Source organism: Pundamilia nyererei, unplaced genomic scaffold (genome assembly GCF_000239375.1).
Source record: "Pundamilia nyererei isolate P.nyererei 1_Seehausen unplaced genomic scaffold, PunNye1.0 scaffold00125, whole genome shotgun sequence".
Lineage (NCBI taxonomy): Eukaryota > Metazoa > Chordata > Actinopteri > Cichliformes > Cichlidae > Pundamilia > Pundamilia nyererei.
This window is the reverse complement of record NW_005187526.1, coordinates 1023353-1046699: the sequence shown is the minus strand read 5'-3', so window position 1 is coordinate 1046699 and position 23347 is coordinate 1023353. Positions and strand designations below refer to the sequence as shown.

The 23347-nt window shown below is 41.7% G+C and overlaps 1 protein-coding gene and 1 long non-coding RNA gene across 4 annotated transcripts in view; both read right to left on the bottom strand.

Annotated features, from left to right (window-relative positions):
• LOC106456349 (uncharacterized) overlaps positions 1–1307 on the bottom strand; it is a 145376-nt gene extending 144069 nt beyond the window's left edge. Inside the window, exon 1 of the long non-coding RNA XR_001290496.1 lies at positions 1186–1307. This is a non-coding gene — a long non-coding RNA (uncharacterized LOC106456349). The remainder of the gene's footprint in view (positions 1–1185) is intronic.
• A 761-nt stretch (positions 1308–2068) lies between these two features.
• Positions 2069–23347, bottom strand: part of cep192 (centrosomal protein 192) — a 32298-nt gene continuing 11019 nt past the window's right edge. For 2 of the 3 annotated variants that reach the window (XM_005742943.1, XM_005742942.2), the window contains exons 17-52: positions 22359–22577; positions 21987–22128; positions 21773–21855; positions 21384–21671; positions 20535–21219; positions 20285–20390; positions 19884–20040; positions 19023–19710; positions 18724–18915; positions 18290–18438; positions 17926–18156; positions 17614–17739; positions 17077–17217; positions 16797–16860; positions 16494–16633; positions 15519–15611; positions 15105–15223; positions 14429–14626; positions 13878–13968; positions 12673–12852; positions 12275–12535; positions 12082–12203; positions 11361–11470; positions 10509–10668; positions 10165–10255; positions 9922–10000; positions 9706–9829; positions 8810–8915; positions 8501–8720; positions 8213–8289; positions 7821–7916; positions 7186–7305; positions 6036–6148; positions 5315–5441; positions 4857–4915; positions 2069–3605 (exon numbers count right to left, since the gene is read on the bottom strand). In XM_005742943.1, the coding sequence (XP_005743000.1) occupies positions 3473–3605; positions 4857–4915; positions 5315–5441; positions 6036–6148; positions 7186–7305; positions 7821–7916; positions 8213–8289; positions 8501–8720; positions 8810–8915; positions 9706–9829; positions 9922–10000; positions 10165–10255; positions 10509–10668; positions 11361–11470; positions 12082–12203; positions 12275–12535; positions 12673–12852; positions 13878–13968; positions 14429–14626; positions 15105–15223; positions 15519–15611; positions 16494–16633; positions 16797–16860; positions 17077–17217; positions 17614–17739; positions 17926–18156; positions 18290–18438; positions 18724–18915; positions 19023–19710; positions 19884–20040; positions 20285–20390; positions 20535–21219; positions 21384–21671; positions 21773–21855; positions 21987–22128; positions 22359–22577 (6090 nt within the window). In that variant the 3' untranslated portion in view covers positions 2069–3472. The remainder of the gene's footprint in view (positions 3606–4856; positions 4916–5314; positions 5442–6035; positions 6149–7185; positions 7306–7820; positions 7917–8212; positions 8290–8500; positions 8721–8809; positions 8916–9705; positions 9830–9921; positions 10001–10164; positions 10256–10508; positions 10669–11360; positions 11471–12081; positions 12204–12274; positions 12536–12672; positions 12853–13877; positions 13969–14428; positions 14627–15104; positions 15224–15518; positions 15612–16493; positions 16634–16796; positions 16861–17076; positions 17218–17613; positions 17740–17925; positions 18157–18289; positions 18439–18723; positions 18916–19022; positions 19711–19883; positions 20041–20284; positions 20391–20534; positions 21220–21383; positions 21672–21772; positions 21856–21986; positions 22129–22358; positions 22578–23347) is intronic. The other variant, XM_005742944.2, reaches the window with a different exon arrangement.

Here is a 23347-nt window from a genome sequence, read left to right as displayed (position 1 = left end):
CCAGACAGGGGGGGAAACACACCCCTGCCCTTAATGCAGCTCACCAGAGAACAGAGCTCTGTAATAGAATTAATGTAAACCCGATCAGTGGGCTGGAATACAGTAAAGGCACAGAGCAGTGCTCTGCTCCTGCACAGCATCACATATAGATCAGCATGTTTAAAGACTGTATTCTGTTGAAATTTGGATCCATGGCTTTCTAAGATGTAGCAGACACTGTTTTGGGGTTTTTTTTGCTACTGGACCATTTCTGCAAATCTCTGCAGCAGAGGTTTAGGTTTAGCAGAGCCTGGGTTAAGATAAAACATGACCATGCAGAGAGTATGGGTCACTTCGGGAACACTGTGGATCACATGCATGACGGGTGCTTTTAGTTTAAGCTTCATCATCACCTTCTTAAACCTCCAGCTAGGAAGGCAGGGTGCACTATAGGAAGCGTGGGAGGGAGTCATGGGGTTCCTTAAATAGGTATCGGTCTCAAACTGGGAATGATGGGGAAGATGTTTCTGTGCTCCCTTATCACCCTACTCTGTTGCACAACTGTGGAGCAACTCTTGCCTGATGGAGCTTCTCGTGAGTGGGACCAGCTTACGTGCACCGCGCGCTTCATTTGCATAGGGAAAAAGTTGGAGAGCCTGTGGTCTGAGATATGAGTGACAGCTCAGGGGATCACCTTCCTAATCTAGCTTCCCGGCTAGCTTGTTCATCAAATCACACAGAACATGACAGCTAACGACTCAGGATGCAGGCAGGGGGGAAAGCACACCTCTCAGTGTGCGTGTGTGTGTGTGTGTATTCAGGGCGATAAATGATAAGAGCAAGTGCGGAGGTCACGGTCAGTGGGGAGGCGGCGATGCCCCGCAGGGACAGAGGCATAGCGGACTGCTGCTGTGGCCCCGGCAGGATGGACGGCTGCCAGAGCTAGCCTGCTCGCTGCTAATTTAGCCTAGCTGTGCTGTCTGGCGCAGCTTGGAAAAGCGGCTCCAACTCTAACCAGCAACTTAAACAGTCTGGCTCAAAGTCAGCCGCCCCTCACGCCGGCACAGCCTCGCTAGCGTTTTTAGCCACATCAGCTAGCATAACCAGAACATTCCTGCAGCCGCCTACGATCACACAATGTGCATTTACCAAAAAAAAAAAAAAAAACACATATAAATTACTCAGAAAAGGTCTCAGGCTTCCTACCTGTGAATGCAGCCGCTAACTTGCAAAGCCACCGGGTCTGCTTGTTTAAAGTCTGATGTTGTGTTGCTAGACGTCAAGTCCAACTGCACTACAGTGGTTTCCAGTCTGGGAAGCAAAATAAAGCCCAGCTGTCCTACTGTACAGTACATGCTGCTGACAGCCGGGCTCTACACAACGCTTTGGCGACACCTGCCGGGCACACGGCATTTAACAGGCAAAGTAGTAAAAGTTTGATAACTCGCTGTTCCAGAGGTCACAGGGGTCAGGAGCAGATTTGCAGCAACATTCCCAGTTCACCGCTTCACTCAGGGACATTTCACAGTGATGTGAAATCTTGCAGAATTTAAAAGAGCTAGACCAATGCAGTGCTTTAAAAGGAGCTGATACAATGCCAGCATGACTGATCAAACTGAATACAAGAATGTACTGTACGCATGACTTTAGACTAAGAAACATTTTCACTGTTCACTTGTTATTGTTAACGAACATGATGTCCAGAAATCCACTTACTAAAGCTCATTACATGGCAGCCAATCTGAAGTTATTTATACAGAGTAGTGCTTCCATCATGTGGAGGCTAGTTATGTCATTTTTCCAAACCACTTAACAGAACTTGGATTTCTGAAAACACATCGCCTTCTTATAAAATAACTGGACTTTTGTTAGATTCTTTAACAAGTTGTAGCATTAAGTGAAAGCCTTATTGTACAGAAAGTCTGATTGAATGGACAAACAAACAAACAAACAAAAAGTGAACATGAATATAAAGCTAGTGTTCAAGAATATATTTCATAAATCATATTTGTCCACTTTGATACCTCTCTGACAGCAATGTGGGCTAAAGGAAAAAAAACAAAAGACACTGCACCTTCAATTGTCACGAAACTTTATTTAAACATATATTACATACAATATATTACATAATTGCTATTCAAAGCATGTGCAAATTGTAAATCAAAACATGTTGGGATGTTTAACAGTATACTGCCTTCATGTTAAAACCCACTACACAAGTAGGAAAAACTGTACAAAAGAATAGTGTTCTTCAGCGTGTTGTCACAATGTGTGGCACTAGCAGGTTAACAACACCCCTTTGATAAAGTTTCCCCATTTCCATCCCCTTCAATATCAAAACTGATTATGGAAGCAAATCCAAAACCCCCCCAGCAATTTTGGCCATTTGCCCCAGAGCCAAAAGAGGAAACAGGGAGATAATTTTCTGTGAGTGGAACAGTGATTAACACCAGTTTTGCCATGGCAACCATACTGAACAGACCTGGCAAGCTGCCGAATGAAAACCCCACCAGAGGAAACTCTTTTAGCATGTAATAACAATCATTAACCATCCTAATGTTGCTGTGAGCTGCCCTGAACATGACTAAATTAAGTACATCTGGGCTGTTTGGAATGAGCCTTGGAGGTTGTGGGGAAGTCAACACATGGTGCTGACAAAGGCTACTGCGCAGGTGGGCCCTGCAAGATGAAGAGCCATCTCCATAGAAACAAACACGAGTACAGAAGATTAGGAAAATGTTGTGAGATGCAGACAGAGCTAGAATAGCAGTTTTAAAATGTACTCCAGCAAAACTGAAGCTTTAAATCTATTCGGGTCCTTGTTTCAGTTAGGAGGTAATGGCAGAGATGACTCCACAGAGTTCTGAGACAAAAAGGTATGTATCCACTATGTAACACAACAAACAGGCAAAAATGTGGCTTTTCCAAAAAACAAAATCCCTGCAGTGATGTTACCAAACAGCAAACAAAGGCATTCCTGCATGCCCAGCTCCAATTAATTCCAAAGTATCTCAGCTGGTGCCGCTACTGTCCGACAGACCATGGCAACAGCAATGCTACTTTGTGACATGACTCAGAGAGAAAGCGAAACACCAGATCCAGAGTCAAGTGACAAAATGCATTAGCTCTCTGGAACGCCGGGGCCGTGCAGACTAATTGTGAGCTGGACAGATTCAAACTACTCAGCTTCAGGCACAAACAGGCGCAATCATTTTTCATCGGCCAGCTGAGGACACCTGTGCCTTATCCACAGGCAGCTGGGGCTGTGTTGGCAGGAGTCTCAGTCAGTCCCCCTCAATCAGCTATAGCGTGCATCTCCAAACATGACGACAAGGAAGGATTTAAATCCAGAGGCTGACATTATTTGATCCTTAGACCTTATGCCTCTTATTCTGTCACTCACATCTCTCCCACGGTGAAGAGAACAGAGAGGAGCACCACCCAAAGCCAGGCGGCACGACGAGGTGGCGTGGGATGGTTAAAAACGGTGGATTCAAGGCAATGCCTCACCAGTCAGCTGAATAACAAGACTTCCGCTTGTTTCTGACTGGATGAGCAGCAAGCCGCTGTGTCCGCCTGCGGTACTGGGCTTGAACTGGACGGGTAGCTTCAGATAGTGCTGGGATCTAAAGGTCGAGGAAGAACAAAGACGGTTACTGAACGGCTGGAACAATTTGAAATGTGTGTGTATACATAATGTGAAGAAGCACAAATATAGATTCAAAATGCATTCAAATATGCACGGCACTCATCTAAAAATAAATAAAATCCTACACTGTCACCGTTTCATATTGTTTCAAGTATAATTGATATCAGTCACAACCACTTTGCACAGTGATGGAACACTTGAACCTGAAATGACCAGTCCGTCTACTATTAATGCATCTTTTAGCCATTCTAAAACAAAGCTTTAAAAAGTCTTTTATTTGTGGATTAATTACTGTTTTCTAATGTTGTACAGAACAAATAATGAATCAATGGTGAAAACAATCACATGATGCAGCCATATATCAATGACTAGCACTAATAATCCATTCATAACTAGCAGAAAATGAATGCAGGGATTAACTACAGCAATTTAAGGTCCAGTTTAAATTTTAGATGGTTAGAGAACTACTTCAACTATACTGGTTATATATTCAAGTTGGCTTTTGGTCAGCTTTAGATACAGAGGTATTTCAGAACCAAATGCTTATACTAAGACCCATACAAGGGAAACTGGAGAAGCATTTCTTTAAACCTGTGGTCATCGTAATGAGATCCACAACATGCTGGGAACACCACAATCACAAATCCACACACAGCAGTGCTCACAGCACACCTATCGCAAAGCTGGGGGAGGTTCAGGTTGTGACACTGTTTCACGTAACTGTCATGCTTCACTATGGAATGTGTCACAGTACTTTCATTTTATTGGTGAAGCAAATACATTTCAGTATTTCATTTCCATACTAGGCATCATTTTAGCCACTACAAAACAACAAATAATGTGCACATTCTGAACACTGTTCCTCACCAGCACAGCACAGCACAACACAACTGGTACCTGTGACCAAGCCGCCCCTCCAAACGCCTTTGTCAGGCAAAAACATCACTCGTACTCAGGCCTCAAGTATATACTCTAGAAAGTTAGATCATCCTCCTGGTCCCAGCTTCTCACAGGACCTCCCCACAGTGAGCATTCACAATGGGAAAATGACATTATGCAGTCTCCAAGTTAGACCACAGAACATCTTTTTGATTAAACGTGATCTAACCAACTACTTAGTTGTATGATAACAATACCAGAAAACTTCAAGAGCTCCAAATAAGCCTAAACCAAGTCTAAAAGCAGCAATCAAAAGGTTTGTGTTTGTTGTAATAAACATCAGACTCACCTCAGAGAATATCTGGAATGCTTGATGTAGAAGGGCTCACTAGGGTTTACAAATGTCAGCTGCAAGTCAATTAGAGAAGCCACACATCACATATCAAATCCATGCAAAGCACAGTGACAAGTGTTAGGGGTGTTACTGTATTTTTCACTCAGTATAATTACATCAACTCAGGCATGCAATTTCTTTTAGTGGTACAGAGAATCACAAATATAGTCAAGGTATCTCTACTTCTGCTTCCTTAACACATTATGTCATCTCCAGAGGCAACTCAAACTTAAGAATGACTTCTTTTAAAACACTCTCATATCTTACTTCCTTGCTCGTGTTAACCCTGTGACAACTTCACTTTTCTGACATGATCTTACTGCATTTGCAGGTAAGTGAACTTCAGTTTCTGCTGCAGTAGGCAAGAAAAAAAAAAAAACCTTACACCTTCATGAGAATAAATTATGCCCCACCTCATGCGTGTCGGACGAGTTGTTGCGGACGTTGACCTTTAGAGAGCTGGACTCACCCACCCGTGTGGCAGGGAAGGTGTACAGGTCCTGTGGTGAATACACACCCCTCCGCACGACCTCCTCCTGGCTGAGGATTACAAAATGTGCCACTTTAAACGGGGGGCATAACCATCATGAAACAACCGGAAATTCACAGTGACTCAGTGTTTAAAAACAACATAACTACGGTATGAATTTAGGTTGAAAGGGGTCCTATAATTGGGGTTTTTTTTCGGTCAAATATGCTGTCAGAGTGGGGGATACTCAATTTAAAAATGCACAAGTTTAGAAAAAAAAAAGTTTGTATGAGTGATCCAGCACAAGCCTCTGGCTATGACCACAGAAACCCCAACCACCTGCAATTCAAACCTTCTGTTTGTGAGTAGCAGCCAATCAGTTGGCCTGAAGGGATAGGAGATCAAAATCACTCCATGTACTGAGAAGCTGTATAAAGGCCGAGTACAGGATAGATAATCATGCAGAACTACTCTAGCAGGGTACAGGGATAACTGTTAGAATTCAATTCTAGCGCAGTCATTTCATAAAATCATCTTCTTGATTTCCTCCCATCACTATAGCTAACCTAAATTTACTAAATAAACCCACATGTGCTACATAAAACAATATTCTTGTGTTTTTTCTGAATGGGATCTCCTCCATGATTAGATTTAGGTGGAGTTACCTGATTTTGCTAGATGAGGACTCGGGTCTCTTCTTGGTCTTGACTGTGGCCTCTGTCTTCACTAGAGAGCAGTCTCCTTCCTGTGGTCCTCCCACTGGTCCAGATTTTGTTCCCTTTGGACACAGACATTTAAGATTCAGCCTGTTAGCTTTCAGTGCAACTTAAAAACTGCTGCTCACTAAAAAAAATAAATAAATACAAAAACACCTGAATCTAACACCATTTATCCCTGGGAGACATACAGCTACGTGCTGGCTTACTAAATTATATGCAGAGACTTTGACTTAGACAGTTAGTTGTAGAGCTAAATATGAGTGTTATGTTTTGCATTTTGTTTTTCCAAAGTTTTACAAACTAGAGTCACAGATTGGTATTTAACTCTACTCAAAGACTCTGCATTCCACTTTAAACACTGCATCTAAAAGACAAAGCAACAACAAGAAAAGCACTAGCATCACAGCCACTTAACCTACTCATGTGGAGCCATCTCTCTGACATCCCACTTGCTGTGCATGTATGCTCTTAAGTTAACTGATTCTGTCATAACACTTCACTTTAAAGTGTTACACACAAGAAGCCCGCAGGCCCTTCTCAGCAGGGTGGCTCTCCTTCCCATCCCACAACCCACTTGTCTCATTTGTTAATTCTGTCACTTACACTACAAAGCCACAGTCAAGGTACTGCTAATATGTGCAGCTTATTTTAAAGTAACTGAAAGTTAACATCACAATGTGCCTCTGTAGTGAAAGCACTGGCCATATCCATATTTTTTTGACTGAATATCAAATATCTAAAGCAAAGTAGATTAAAATTTGTCTGAAAGTACAGTTTGTAGAAAACAAACTTGAACTCAGTTTTGTTTTTAATGCCATTTTTTAAGAAAGCTGAAGGTGTACCAGGATTCCAGTGCCTCTTATGTACTACAGAAGAACAACTTTTATTTTCCCTCATTATGGTGTTGAAAACCTGCATGATTAGTGTTGCTACACAGGAAGAGGGTCCTGGGAGAGGCCCTTCTGTGTGTGGTTTCTGTGGGGTTTTTTCTGAATGACTGAAAAATAAGCTGGGAAAAACTCTTTCAGAGAATAGATTCTATATTTTGAGGAGTCTACTTCCTGGTTTAAGGGAAAGGGGGAAAAAAAGTCCTCACGGTGCCACAGAGCTGGAGGCGGATTCGGGTTTTCTGCTGGGGCTCAGACACAGGGTGGCACTCCAAGTCCCAGAATTGGGCATAGTCCCCTCTGTCCCTGGGCAGAAAAGTGATGGGCACCTAAAAAGATAACAAAAAAACAAAAACAAAAAACAAAAAAAAACATTGTAAGATGCAACTGGATTTTATTTAACCTCATAAAAACATCTTACTACAGAGTTATGCTTCTAGATGGAAAGTATAAACTTCTTAAATTCACCTTCAGTGTTTGATTTAACCAAACATTTAAAACTCACAGATGTGATACATAACAGAGTAACATAGAAACATCATTTTGAATGTGTCACTTGACTAAAAAGAGAATTCCAATGTTAACAGTAAAACTAATTGCACATGAAAACTGTATTTCGTGAAAGGAACAATAAAATTAATGAAAGTTTTAATAGAACAATTTAAAAATGTAAAAACAATAAAACTAGATTTTATAGGTTTTATGATTGGCCATTAGATTTTTTATTTTTATTTTTTAAATTAAAAAGGATCCTTTTCCCTGTGAAAAGCATTTGCTGGAAATCTTTGTCCCTTTATAATGACCTACTTTAAATATTACTGGCAAGTCTACTGCGAGTACCTACCTGCATCTTCTCATGGGCTCCCAGGGTTCCAGAAACCCTGGAGCATCTGAAAGCCGTGTAGGTGGCCCGGTAAACGTCTCCGCTGTTGTCAACCCCCTGAAGAGAGAGTGAGGGAGTGAGAAAGGACCACAGTTTGTAACAACATAAGCTTGGATCAAAGCAGCCAATAACATTTATGTATTAGAAACATAATACATAAATCAAGGGTGCGAACAAGTACAAAGTAATTACTAAGGTAGTTCATGAAACAAAACTGATCTCGCAACACTCACATACAAAAGTAACTTCAAAATAAACTACAAAGCCGTAAAAGCAGAGATCTCCCAAGAGATATTCAAGAGGAGCAGGAGAAAACCGCTAATAGAAGAAAGGAGGGAGGAGAAAAAAAGCACCTTGACATATGGAGGAGCAAATGATGACAGGTACCACCTCACTTCCACGTTCCCATTCTGCACCTCCAGCTGGGCCTCTGAAGTACAGGAGCAACAGAGACGTTCAGTCTCCCACAGGAATAGATGCATCACGTGCTACCTACAGACCACGACTAAAAACTGACAGCCTGGAAAGTATTTCATGTTTAAACTGAAAGATAATTGTTGAACAACTGTTCAGACACGAGCACAATGTAGAGCTTTAATGTTGGTCAGCAAGTTACTTCCAGCGGTAAGCCATGTTCCTACCTGATGTCTCCCCCGAGGGTGTGGTGGGGAAGACTATGGTCTTGTTGTTGATCTCTACCATGGCCTGAGGCATCTGTGGGGTAAGTGATGGCCTTGTGGTGAGCCTGCCCACAGGCAACAAGGGGGTAGCAGCCTGAGGAGGCAGGGCTGACAAACTTGTATCTGCTGGGGCTGTAGACACATCCAGAGCAAGGTCTCGACGGATCTGAACCTTAATAAACTGAAACCAGCTCAGATTTAGCTCACGTCAGTTTCTCACAGTCTGAGTCAGTGTTGTTTGGAAAAAGAAAAGTTGCTAATATCCCATACCTTCTGTTGACCATCACACTGGACATAAATCTGTCCACTCCAGGGAAGCAGGGAAGATTTAGTTGCCAATGAGGGGTTGGGGCTGATCAAGATCTGCAGGTGGCACCTTGGTTTATGATAATGACAAAATTAGACGCAAACATAACATTCAGCAGATTTATGCACACATTAAATTAGGATTCGCTTGTCTGTTGTCCTTCTCGAGCCACTGTAATGGCAAAAGTTATGGAATCAGACATGTAAAAGGGTTACCGCATTCAAATCTGGCCCATCTCCCTTTAAAAATAAAAAAATAATTTCCTCAAGTGTATGAACACAGTAATCCTTCAGCTTGATTTTTGGTTGCAAGGAGGAAAATCTAGTGATAGTGCAGGAGGTGTGCATGTTTTTTGTTTTTGTTTTTTCCCCCCAGGAAAAAACTCCAGTATTTTCAATGTGCTCTATAGTGAAACAGGATGACACAAGCCACAGTTCTGCAGAGACCATCTGCCCTGAGGGATGAAATCAAGGTGCATGCTAACAGAAAATGCTGAAGGTCATATCCTGAGAAGCAGCTCCCATGATCATTCAGGATGGTTTCAAAGAGAAGTCAATATTGCCTTTTTACTCTACACACCAACCTTATGTCACACAGAGGGAAATGCTTCAGAACAGGCGTGAATGAAGCCAGACATTGTTGGGAAGATGATCTTGTAGAAAAAGATCGTGGAATATTTTGATTACACCTCATATTACATCTGTGAAAAAAAATCCACTGGATCGCATGCTAAAGTGTTCCAAATATTCAGTTGATGCGTAACGTGATGCAATCACATCAAGTGTGAGAAATGCAGAAAAAAAAAAAGAGAATACAGAGAATTTGTAACCAAAAACTCTTGACTCAAGGGTATTCTTACTGTGGCTCGATAACTCCATGCTGTGGGGTGATCGTGAGGCAGTGGGCAGGCCAGGACAGATCAAAGCTCAGCTCTCTCGAAGTATTGTTTCGGATCTGAACTTGACTGGTGGTGGATGCACCATCTAAAAACAACAACAACAAAAATTCACTGGTTGCTCCAGCCAAACTAACAACCAAGCTTGCTTAGTACTCTTGAAATCTGTATTCAACTCACTGATGGTGGGAGCTGCAAGGACGAGCTGTTCTGGGTGAATAGTCCAGGACTCGGACTGTTTGTGTAATTGCTCTGAAGCCTGAAGAGGGTGAAGAGAAGATAATCTACATTCAAAAATGATACATTTTTCACATGAAATAGAGTGAAGCAAAGATCTAAATCTCAGTCAGCTTAAAAAGCCCCAAAGTAATCAATAGTCATTGAAAGAAACCATTAAAGTTGATTAAGAAGGGCTTACAGTACCTTTAAGGAAGGCTCTGCCACTCTCAGTGCTGGACCCTGGGGACCTTTCACTGGCAGCACATCCAGAGACACATTGCCATTTGAAGACCCACTGGGAATCACACAAGACCATTAAACTGTGCATTCTTATCAATGCAGAGTTATCAAAGAGCAGGAATACACAAAGACAATTGATAATGTTGCATCATAATTTTGAATGTGTTTACTAATCTAAAACCCAATAAAATGAGTATGCTGTACGTTGAGCAACGGTCTTGTGTTTTCTGACATGTACTTGGATCCCCATATTGGTGATCGCACTGCTATTAAGATGGAACAGACCCGTGTATATTCCAGCAGGTTACCTGTCTGTCTCTGAGCTGGACTTTGCAGACGGTAGCAGCAGAGCATGCTCGCTCTCCTCAAAGTCTGTATTCTTAGTACTTCCAAGCAACGACACCACCACCTTACTCATGTTGCCGTAGAAGATGTGGGCTTCATTGGGCCGCTGGGGCAGGTCACAGGCTACACGGGAGGGAAATCATTCGTCAAATTTTAAGCAGTGAATCAGATGTAAAGATGTTCAGAATCAAAATATGAATCTCTGCTGCCTTAAATTTTATGTTCATGTTCTCTTAGGCTTTATTCAGCCATGCAACTTTGTCCTTGGCTGAGTGATTTCTGCTAAACAGTCTTTGCTCAACTTGTCCCAAAGCTTCAGAACAAAATCTGACATTTCCAAAGCATATCTGGGATTAAGTTGTTACCTTTTAATACTTTCTCATCACTGCTAAAAAAGAAAAAACACCAGTGGTACCCTTCAGCCTCCTAGTAGATACACTTATGGTATGATTTGAAGCTCCTGCATCTGCTCGTTCCAGTTATCGCATTCACAAACTTGGGTGTCCATGCCAGCTGCCCAACATCCCTCAGTCTTTTAAAAGCTGGTAACAAGGATGTCGTTTTGTGCAATTTTTCTTAATGTCAATATGTAGATATTCTACTACATCCAAAATAGTAGTTTTAGTTTTTTTTAATAAAAAGGGAAAAGGCTGTTTATTTCTATGTGAGACACTTAAGTTAAATTAAGTTTTAGGTTAACAACGCAGTAAAATGGAACATGAAATGTGCAGGTTATTACCATCATCTATGGAAAGTTTTCAACTGCTTTAACCTTGAGATCAGAAAGGAATTCCCCTCCCAGCATGGTATCTTACCCTCTGCAACATATTCTTCTCCCAAGAACTTCTCATTAAAATCAATGTTTTTCAGCAGACTGTTGTCAGACAGGGCCTTCCGTGCAACTTCTGGCTTGCTCTGAAGCAACCTGACAGAAAAAAATAAAGAGATGCAAAGGACTGAAAAAGTCCTGCCAAAAGCATCTGGAAAAGGCTCTGTAAATATTTTAATGATTCAGAAACGATTTACGGCTTTGTTTGTGCACAAGCGTCATCATTACTATAAGGATATACGACAAGAAGAAAGAAAGATGGACACTTAAAAAATAACTTTAATTGGCCCCCTTTGGACTTTACGGTAGAAAATAAAAACTTTAAGGAATTACTGATGCAACAATTTCAGTTACTCTTCATTGCTCTTATTGCAGCATTTGTAAAATCAGTTTACAGGGCCACATAATTTTTTTCTGAACCTAATACAAACTCATACAGTGATAAAGTTAATCTATTTAAGTACTGCTCTGGCCATTACCGAACAGAACAGAAGGCCATTTTAATGCTGATGTAAAGCGACACAGATAAAATCCCTTCCTTCCACAGAGATCCATATTATTTGAAGTCATCTTTACTACAAGAGAGCTTTAACTTCTCCTAATGATCGTTTAGATTTAATTAAATCACTATCAATTTGAATCCTGTGAACTATTACCATTAACACTTCAACAGTCCAACTGGAAAACTAAATGCTGGAAGGTCTCACCTCCTGTACTGCTGTCTGGAGACCTCATCTCCACAGAATAGGTAGATTGTAGCCAGCAGTGCACTGGCTAACTGACAGAGGTTCTGTTCTCTTTGGGTGGACTTCATTAGCACAGTGATCACCTGAAAATTCAGATTGATAACAAGTTCAAGTATACACAGAGAAAAATCAACACAAAAACAAAAACTCTTACCTCTTGGGTTCTTTCCTTCAGTACAAACTGTGAAGGCGCGAGGCTGATGACTGAGGGCTCCATAAGTGATCGTATTTGCACGTCAGAGAAGGCCACAGCTTTGATGAAAGCAGCTCTGGAGCCTGTGTTCCTCACACACAGACACACTTTGCTCACGCAGCCAACAGCGATGTCGGTCAGTGTTGCCACGTAGCCATCTGCATGTTTCCTCTGGTCTTCTAGAATGATGTTGCTGGTGCCGCCATAACCCGACAGTGGAATCTAAGGATCAGAGACACGGGAATGAAATTAATCACAGATGCAGAAAGTGAAAAGAGCGTGACAAAAGAGGAGTAAAACTGTGATAGGAGAAACTATAATGTGTTTGATGATTTTGGTTTTAACGGTCACATCCTCACAGTGAATTTGACTCCGGGCTGTGAAGGTCGAACTCCAGATTGTTTGATCTCCAGCTTGGCCAACATGCAGGCCACTCGGGTGGGAGCAAAAAGAAGGTGGACGGTCACATCCTCTCTGGGACGGATGGACAGCTCTCCATGTCGGGTAAGACGTTCTTCGGGACTGAACAAACTCTGGAGCTGAAGAATTAGAGAATTAAGGAAATTCAACACATGTTAACTACACCCATCAGTCATAACATTACAACCATATGCCTAATATTGTGTTGGTCCCATATCGACTCCAACAGACCCCTAAAGTTGTGCTGTGGTATCTGCACCAAGATGTTAGCAAGAGATTTAAGTCCTGTAAAGTGGACATAAAGGATCTGAGGCTGGGCCTCCAAGAATCACACTTGTTTGTTCAGCACATCTCACAGATGCTTGACTCGATTAGTATCTAGGGAATTTGGAGGCCAAGTCAACTCATTCTTGCACTCCTCAAACCATTGCTGAATCATTTTTGCTTTGTGGCAGGGCGCGCTATCCTGTTGAAAGAGACCACAGCCATCAGGGCGTACAGTTTCCATGAAAAGGTGCATGTGGTCTGTGGCTATGCAGCCTAACTTCCTTCGGGATTAATAAAGTATTCTGATTCTGATTATACGCAACAAACAGTGAGGAACTCTGTATTCTGACAACTTTCAATCAGAACCAGCTTGAACTTGACCACATGGGCCAGGTTCAAGCTGGTTCAAAGCTAAAACTTTGCTCTCCATGTGCCTCAATGAGCCTCAGCTACGCACGACCCTGTCGCTGGATCGCCACCACTCCTTCCTTGGACCACTTCGGATACATACTGATCATTGCAGACCCAACAAGACACCCCAACTCACTCAAATTGTTACACTTGCCCATTTTTCCAGTTTCTAATACATCAACTTTGAGGACAAAATGTTCACTTCCTCCCTAATATATCGCACCCACTAACAGGTGCCATGATGAAAAGATAATCAGTGTTATTCACTGCAGTCAGTGGTCAGAATGTTATTCCTGATCAGTGTAGATTCCACTGTGCCAGATTCCCAATACACAAGAAAAGTAGTAAAAAAAGAAAAAACACACAGTTCCAACCAGTACATCGGGAAAAGAAAAGAAAAACCCAACCAAACAAACAGTATGCGCTACTCACAACAACACACAACAAGAATAGAGATGATGTGCACCTGAAAACAATCTTGGTCTTGGCCTCGAATAAGCAGGCGCAGCTGCTGTGTGGCGTCAGTCGAGTTGTTCCTAAGGACCAGCTTCTGTTGGCTAAAAAAAACAAGCGCTCTTGGTTACGTGACAACAGTCAGTGTACACAGTGCTCTCCGTCTAACTGGACCTTTGACAGACTTTGAACACTGACAATCATTTTCCTACTTCATGCTGGGTCAAATCTGGATCTAGCTAAAACTTTAAAGAATACTTGTTGAGGGGGATTTAGCCTGCTTACTGCTGTCTCTTCTATGCTGCCCTTCAGCGAGTATAAATAAATTGTGCATTATGTTGAAATAGCTTCTGAGGAATAACACTCCCGGTAGATGCCCACTGTCCCTTCTCATGAATAACATTATACAAGTCTTAATAGAATAAGATGGACCACTGGGCCTTGAGATTTTTATTGATTACTTTCCAATGAATAATTGATACCTATAACATGTTTTCTTTTTCTGCAAGTGTGTAGCTGTGAAATTAATGAAAAACTGAAGAAAAAAAAAAGAAAACTGCTTACACGGCACGTCCCAGGGTGACTCCTCCCCAGGCTACAAACTGCTTGTTAGAGAGGATTGGTGGGACGTTATTGGTCAGACCAGGGCCGCACACTGCTGCAGAGGGGAGTGCATGCTTTCCAGAGTCCTCAGGGGTTACTTCTCCTTTCAGTGATACCTCATACTGAGGGCCGGACAGTAGCACCAAAATGGTGAGAAGGCTGGAATATAAAGTTAATTGTAAGAATTGAGTTTACAATATATTACAACACTTTGGAGGGGTTTCAAAGTTACAATCCAGGACTGCTGTATGAGTATAGTTCATTAAAATGAAGAGTCATTAAAACAAAGATATATTTAGAGTCCTAAAAGGCACCATTATATACATTTGCTGGTAATTTCAGAGTCAGACTGGATTAAATTACATCAATACAAAAGATACAGGGTTATAAGTCATTTCAATGCACGCCTCCTATCAATCAGGACTGCTGTCACAGTCGTTTTTTCCATTTTAAGTCTAGAAACCGGGGTAAGCATACAGATGTTACACGTAGCCAAATGTCATTTACTAGCAGTCTACAAGTAATCCATTTGTATTATCACAGTTGTTAAAATCCTTTTCAGAATGAAATTGTGGTTTTGTGTTTAAATCTGATTGCTACAAAAATAACCTCTTACAATCATGAAAAAGTTATATACCTGTCTCTACATTTTCGGTTGCCCTGTGCTTTGAAAGACACAACAATGGCGTGTTCCTCTCCCACTCTCAGGGTCAGTTCATTGGGTGTGACAGAAAAACTGTCCTCGTTGTCACTGCACTGTAAACAGGAATGAAGGCAAACGGCAAAGGAAAAGTGATTCCAGTTGAATGAGCAACAAAAAGGAAGAAATGTACAGTGGAAGGGAAAAGAAAAAAAAAAAACAGGAGCACAAAGAAATAAAGAAGGTGAGAAAGAAAGGGAAAAATTGAAGATGGAAGTTGAGAAAGCAAAGAAAAAAAAAAAGGCAAAATATCAATGGATCCCTGCTGTGTTTGCCACAATCTGAGCCCAAAATGTCACAGAGGCTTACCCAAACCCCAGATCCAATAAGAAAAGTAAAGGTCAGAATTACCTTGAGTTTCAGCTGCACATCAATGTTTCCTGCATTCTTTAATGGCAGCGTCTGTTGACTAGATTTACCCAGTGGAGCAGACAAGCTGACAGTCTAGACAAAGAAGCACAAGAAAGAAAAAACAGTTCGCTACCAACTCAAAAGGCCAGTGTACGTTGACAGAGTGATAACTTATACACGTTAACAAAAGGTTTTGATTTTTTTATAATAAAATAAATGAATGTGTCCACTCTTAAATGAATGAGTCATTTTATGAAAACAGCCTTTTTTCCTCTTTACAGATGTGCTGTTTACATGCTGTTCAGCATAAATAAAAAGCTTTCTGAATAAAGGAGCAGCTCTCGCCTCTCTGAGACTAGCCTCTTTTCATTCTTCCACAATGACAAAATTATTTTACAAATTTCTGAATCAGAATACTTTATTACTCCTTAGGGAAATTATGTAATCATCTCCTCTTCATTAACCTTTATAAAAAAAATTTTTTTTAAAAAACCCAAAACAAAACCATTAAAAAAAAAAAAAATAAAAAAAAAAAAAAGCGTCTTTGGTTTAAAGTATGTATTCTTAAACCGGTTAAGTGCACAGCACATACACTCATCCACTGACAACAGATACCCCATTGCTGACACTACTTACTAAACGATACTTGAAAGTGTTTCCTTATTTCTGAAGATGCCACAAACATGATTAAAGGCATAAGACCGCACAAACACCGCCATCATGCAGTGGGGGAAAGCATTTTTCAATTCCCTGGTGAATTTATACGTTTTCTCAGTTAAATCTACTTGAGTTTGTTCTGCTTTACCCTCAAAAAGGGGGGAAATATTATTTCTTAGTGCGTACTATAATTGATAGTTGCAAAAACCATATTAACAAGAGCTGTACATATTTCATTGTCATATTCAGGAAGAAATGCTAAATGATGTTAAGCCAGTTGCCATTAGTTTAAGAACAGCCACACAGCAGCTTAGTTACCTGCAGATCTTTAGGAGCATGGACCCTTGCAGTTCCAGACCTGGCCCTGAGGGGAATGCTCCTGATCACACAACTGGGACCAGGGGAGTCCACTTCAATGTCCACACGGGCACTGTACTCATCAGCTGGACCTAGTTCTCCTAAAAAGGATAACAACACACAGTTACCTTTAGTAGGAAACAACTTCTGCTTTATTATTTCTACTTCTACTACTCACTCTAAGAATATCATGGGTTAAGTGATTTGTTAAATATATTCCAAAAAAAAAGCTTTAAGTATAATTATTGTGTCCAGACTGGTTACCAGAAGAAGCTGTATACTTCTGAGGGGCCTTGAAATGAACCCAGACCATGAAGCTTTCTGGATTCTGGAAAACAAGTTTCATTTATTATGATACATCATTAGGTGGACTTTAGGTCGGACAGGATCTCTCAAACTGAAATAACCATGTTGAAATGCTCTGCTTGAATACCACAAGTGTTTAAGCAAGCCTTTGAGTAACTGTGACACAAACACGTGCAGCCGTGAAATATTTTAAATGGCGGACTCTGACAAGGATTCTAATCATTTTGGCAACTCAAACCTCTCCATAGTTGGCATGCATCACATGATTCATCACAGAAGGAGAGGAAACGGGGGTCATGTGTCCAGTCGGCTGTGTTCCCTCAGATGTCATGGTAACAGGGTGCTTGGAAAAGGTGAAGCATCTCCATGCTGTGGCGTTCTGTTGGAATAAAGTTTAGAATGTAAACCACTCAGATACGTTTCATTATACCAACTGTGTTTCTGCTGAACAAAGCAATGCAAGAACTGGTTGTTATTAGTTATCTATGCTCCAGTGCAGACACTGTCTTTTTATACTATAGAAACATTCTCTGGCTTTTGCTTGATCATTAGCTTTGATGTGATATTAACTTTAGATTACGTTATTTTGTGTTTTAACCCATCATTTGAACCTCGACCCTCTGGTTTGATTCTTTACACAAATACATCATCTTGAAACTGGACAGCTACCAAGCATGGTCATTGCAAAACTACTATGGATCAGCACGTGTGTTTTTGAGTGATTTAAAAAGATACATAATCATTTTTATAGTGTCATTATAGTACAGTGACTTACTGCACTGATGACCAGTCGGATGGGTACTGTGGCATGTGTCCTGTTGAGCAATTTCAGAGGAAGAGATTTAGCACCGCCTCCAGGCAGGTCTCCAAAATCCAAACAGCCAGATTTGCCCACTTCAACCTGAGAACCAAAATGAATTTGAGTCTAGTTAAATCCTGTGAAATGCATTTCATAACGAGTCACCAAAGAAGAGAAAAAAAGAAGAGTGTCTAAGAATATTAGCTCAGCTAATACTTTTAGCCTTTTTCTTCCCCTTGATTTTCATTTTCATGAATTTTCTTTTAACAAAACACTGGGGAACCTCACCTCCAGAGCAGGGTTCTCCGCTATGGCAACAAGCACCACCCTTTTAGCAAATATGTTAGCCCTGGCAGCCACCTCTGTCTCAGCAGATGCTGGCCAGGAGCTAACGCTGAGGACACACTGGTAGACACCAGCATGGGGAGGTATGAACAACACCTTCTGCTCCTCAGTACTCTTTGGGCCAATGATTGTCTTGTTCTTCACCATCAGCCACTGGTAAGGCAAGCTGTCCACCTTTAGGGAAAGAATGAAGCACATGTAAAAAATAAAATAAAATACGGAGTCATGGCAACTCAAGAGATTAAAAAAGAAAAAAAAAAAGAGATAGTGTACTTTAAATATACATCCTGTGACATATGATATTCACCTTTTCCCCATCAATGGCCAGACTATTAACGGTAATTGAAACTTGTTGCCATCTCTCAGACGGGTTGAAAAGGCTGAGGGAGGTCTGTGAGGCTATGCCCACACAGCAGGCATGAGAGAACCGCAACTCCTCTGGCACCACCACTTGGCCTGAAGATGACAGTGGAACAGTAATACATGACAGAGAAACACCAGTCCTCATTGCAGGAAAAGGAAAAAGGCATATACTTATTACAAGTACAGACAATGAACTCTATGAAGTGCATTAATAGCCTCATCTAAAAAAATATACAAATTAATTAATTAATTTTAAAAAATTTAGTTATGCAAGTTTTTATAAATTCTAGAGTGTGTACTGATATTTCTTCTACTATTATTGATCACTGATAATGATGCTAAAAAAAACAAAACCAAAAAAAACCAAAAAACTGCTACCTCGCAGTTCTTCAAGACCGCTTGTCACCAGAGGATTTGCAGTATACTGACTGAAGGGTTTCCCCATCATTCCAATGTCCTGCTGGCTCTGATGTGGTCTGGGAAGGAGATGGGATCCAGCAGCACCAGAAATCCCCAGAGGACCAGATGTTGTGTGGATGTGTCTGACCGGTAGATCACTGTTTGGTATGCCTGTCAAAAAGGAGGAAGGACTATTTAAAGCTTATATTGTCTGGGTTTAACCGTCATGAAGTACCAACACCTCAGCATGTTTACTTAGGAAGTGAACGATGGCAGACCTGCTGAGGCAACGGTATAGAGACCGCTTTCTGTTGCTCCCACATAAGCAGCTGGATGTAGTGGAGCTTCAGGTCCCAGATACTGCTGAGCCAGCTGAGAGTTGAAGAGAGCACGTCCAGTGAGGAGAGACTGCACATCTCCTTGGTGGGGAAGGTCAATCGTGCCAGGACACTGAGGCTTAAAGCTGGGGATGGGCACATAGTGAAGTCCGTCCGATGAAAAGGTTGGAGGCATACCGAGGCCTCCGGTGTACACTGACGATGAAACTGAGCTAGCAGTACCCCACTGCTGGGAGCTCTGAGGAGCTGTGGAGCTGCTGGTCTGTTGAATGTTCAGATTGCTACAATATCCTGAGTCCACTTTAGTGAGCTGCTTTACATTAGACTCAGAGAGGTGCTTGTGGTTCCTGCAGCTGGTGGAAATGTCACCGCTTCTGTTCCCAGGACAGTGGTAGTTACATTCACTCTGGCTGCGGGTGCAGCTCAAAGCAGAACCACTACGTGAGGGGTCTGGGCTTTTATGTGGCCGGGGTGGGAGTGGGTCTAGACTTCTGGAATGCTGTGTCTGCACCTGATCGAGGCTTTTGGAAAGGCCTGGAATCTCCATACAAGACTGTGCATCTGGATCCACAGGTGGGGTAGGACTGAATCTGATGATGGTGGTGCTCAGTGCCATGCTAGAATTATTCTGTTGAGCGCAAACAGCCCAGCACAGGGAAAAAAAAATTACACAAAAATTAAGATAAATACACACAACCGGGAACAAAAATCTAAATGCATCATTTCATGTATTTAAGCTGGATCAAATTTTCAATGATGTTACAACCCAAGTCAGGCACAGTTGACTTTTTCATGGTGTACCTTTGGTTTCTCGGGTGTAGGTACAACAGTGCCATCATTCAGTGAGATGTAGGTGAGTCTGCTGAGACTAGGGCTGGAGCAGTTACCCTGAGGAGAAAGGTCGTAACCAGGATGTCTGTTTGCCAGACGTCCGGCAGATGAAGGTGGTGACAACATACTGGGAAGACAAGACAACATGGATAAAGTAACAAATGAATAATGGCTAGTAATAAAGACATCTATTAAGTGTCAGTAGTGATGAGTTTTGACTAAATAATAAAAAGATGAATTACATACAAGAGAACAGGGTAGACATTTGAAGACTTGAGCTAAATTTAAAATGAGGTCATGCTAACAGCATTACCAAACAACAACAAACATTAAAAGCATTCATTTTATAGAAACAATGTGTGACACAATACCCATCTGCACTGGGAACAGAGGTCTGACTTGGAGAGGAGTGGGTAAGAGGAGAAGTGGATGGTCTGAAGTTACACTGAGTCTCCTCCATACACTGCTCAGAAAAACCTTTTCGGCCAGAAGCAGAAAAAAAAAATCTTGTAAATATTCCAACTGCAGCAATCCTCACCAATAATCAACATTATGGTGGAGACCAATGCTTTTATGGTACCAAGTACATTAGTCATGTTTGTTTTTGTGGATTACACGCACCAGATGTAGGGTCTACAGAACACTGAACATTTCCAACATGCTTCTCCAGTGGGGCCGAAGCAGCAGCGATATTCCTGGGTGGTGGTCTCTCACAATTTCTGGATGTGTCCACATGCTTCTGCGTCACGGGAGAGGAACCTTTATGGCAAGGGAGGACTGACTGCCCTTTCATCCAGCCAGGGGAGGTTCTGGGCAAGCCAGGTGAAGCAGCAGAGCTTTTATTAGTTTTGTGTGGGGTTTTAGAAGGGCTACCGTTGGATGCTTGTATGTTCGCTTCTGCTGGCTTGATTCCACCTAATGAAGCACAGGTAGTGGCTGAGGAAGCAGCATGAGATAACACTGTGTCTGTAGGAGGTTTGTGTGTGGAAGAGCCCACAGATCTCCTGGCAGAGCTCAGTGACGGTTGAGGGATAGAGCTGGCGGGCGCTATCGTTGACTCTCTCCTGATGTCTTTCTCCATCCCCCATTTTTCAGGATGTCCTGCCTGAGGGTTCCTCTGAGAGCTGCTGAGATTGTTAGCCCAGCTGCTCAATTCAAGGGTGGTGTGAGCCCCCAAGGAATCACTGCTGCCAGAAACATCAACCTTTTTCAAGTATTTCTCCATATCAAAGCCACTCATCTCTCCTACACACGTGCTTCTCTGCAGTGTGTCTAGAATGCCACTCTGATCGGGCTCAGGGAGGATCTAGATGGAGACCAAAACAGTGTTTCAATGTTTCCATTTTCTTTTTTTAAGTTAAACACTGAAAGAACATGTTTAGAACCTTAACCATTCCTTAATCTGAACTACAAGTCATAGATATAACTAAGACCCTTAAACATATTGTTAAATAAACACTCAATGCTTACATGCAGAGCTGAGGTAGGTTCCTCAGTGCTGCTGCCAGCAGGTCCTGCTTTTGCAGACTCTGCACAATTCCTCGCCCTACTCTTCTTGGACAGCTCCATGATCATGGCAGCCAGCTGTGATGGGTCGTTACTGATGGATGCATCCGCAATGGCTGAAGCAATTGTACTGATACTAAGCATCAGTGGACTGCTGTTATTGTCAGGGAGCGCATAGCTCTGATTAGCCAAGCTTGAATCAGAACTGGGGCCATCACTGCTGTCTGGATGTGCAGCTCTAATGCCATTTTCCTAAAGAGGAAAGTGATTTTATGTCATAAAACTGTGCATGTAATCTTTAAAATATCATTAAAAAAAAAAAAAAAAAAGGGGGGGGGGGAGAATCTACATACCTCCTTTTTACAAGAGTCTACATCAGTGGTCCCTTTTGGTGACATCCTTTCACCTGGAGCTTCAAGAGTTTTATCTAGTTCCTCTGCAAGAAGATGAGTGTAAGCAAAGAAGCACAATGTGGATCACTGCAAAATGAACAAAACACAAAAGATTCTGTTCTATTCTATAAGCTTTTAAAATAATGCTCCAGCAACAGCGATGCTACAAACACACCTGGGTTGAGAGTTTTGTCTGCTTCACTGAGATCCATGGTGTCACTGGAAGGAGAGCCATCTCTATTTGAGAACTCTGAAGGGTGAATCAAGGCAAATGGCTCCCTTTTTTCTGGAGAGGTAATGATGTAGCCAAAGGATGGCTAGAGGAACAAAAAAACAACAAAAAAACAAAACAGCTTTTTAATAATTTCACACTTTTTGCAATTTCTTCTCTTCCTATCAGAATTTGTGGAATTTTCAAACAAACAAAAAACTCTTTGGCAGCTGCATCTGTCCTGCCATGCCCACCTTTATGCAGTCTTAGTAGTCACCCAACTTTGTTGAGTTGGAGAAAAGAACAATTTTAAATTTCAAAGTAGCTTTTACTGACCCTTTTAACTAAATCACTGGAGCTTCCCAAACAGCCGAGAGCTTCAGAACGCTGTCCAAAAAACTGCCCAAAAGAAAGTCGCAGATAGCTTTCATCTCCTTGCAAAAATTCTGATGAGACCTGGGAGGCCCTCATTAGGACGTGGCTGTTGAAGGGCAATTTCCAGGACGAGTCGCTGTGAAAGGTGCCGTTGCTGCTGGCTGGTTCGATCTGTTCCTCCTGAATGATAAATTACACCACCAGAGACCATTCTTTACACCAAAACACAGGGTTCATACACATTTTTCAGGGTCAAATTCAAGCACTTTTTAACCCTTGGATGCACAACCTACCAATACCTACACTCTTCCACGAGTGGGGTCAAAAATGACCCCAAATAAAATCAGTGCATTTTGCTATAAACTCGGCTGTTATTCTTCAAAATCTTTAAAACGAAGAGTTGTAACATTCTCATATTTGAGGTATTCCTCATAAAACATGTTTGTGACATGAGGCCCTTTGCATTTTTATTTATTTTTTCATTAATTTTAAGAAATTGGAGTTTTTGTATCACTTTTGTATGCTTGCTCGGCCTATACTGCAGAAGCTGGGTCTTCCTTCTGAAAGGCACAAGTTGTTCATCCACTGTAACACAATCACTGAGGATGAATTTCTGCCTGCAGTTGACCAGGACCAGCCCCATATGTAGCGGAAAGCTGCCATGTGGTTTGTTTTCAGTCGGTAGGTTCTGGTCCTCTTGTCATCAAAGTGCAAGACGGGCGAATATCTTTAAATCTTTGAATTGACATAGTGGCCTTGTAGTGGTTATGTTTGATTACATTTTTCCACTCTTTTCCCTTTTCTGTGGCTACTCTTCGTGTCCATGTTTGTGCATGTCAGCACCTCTTCTGTTATATTATCAGACATGAACATCTTCCATGCATCTATTGGGGAGACAGTACTAAACCCAGGTGCAAGCCCTGGCCGTCTAATTCAGAATATTGTGGCTA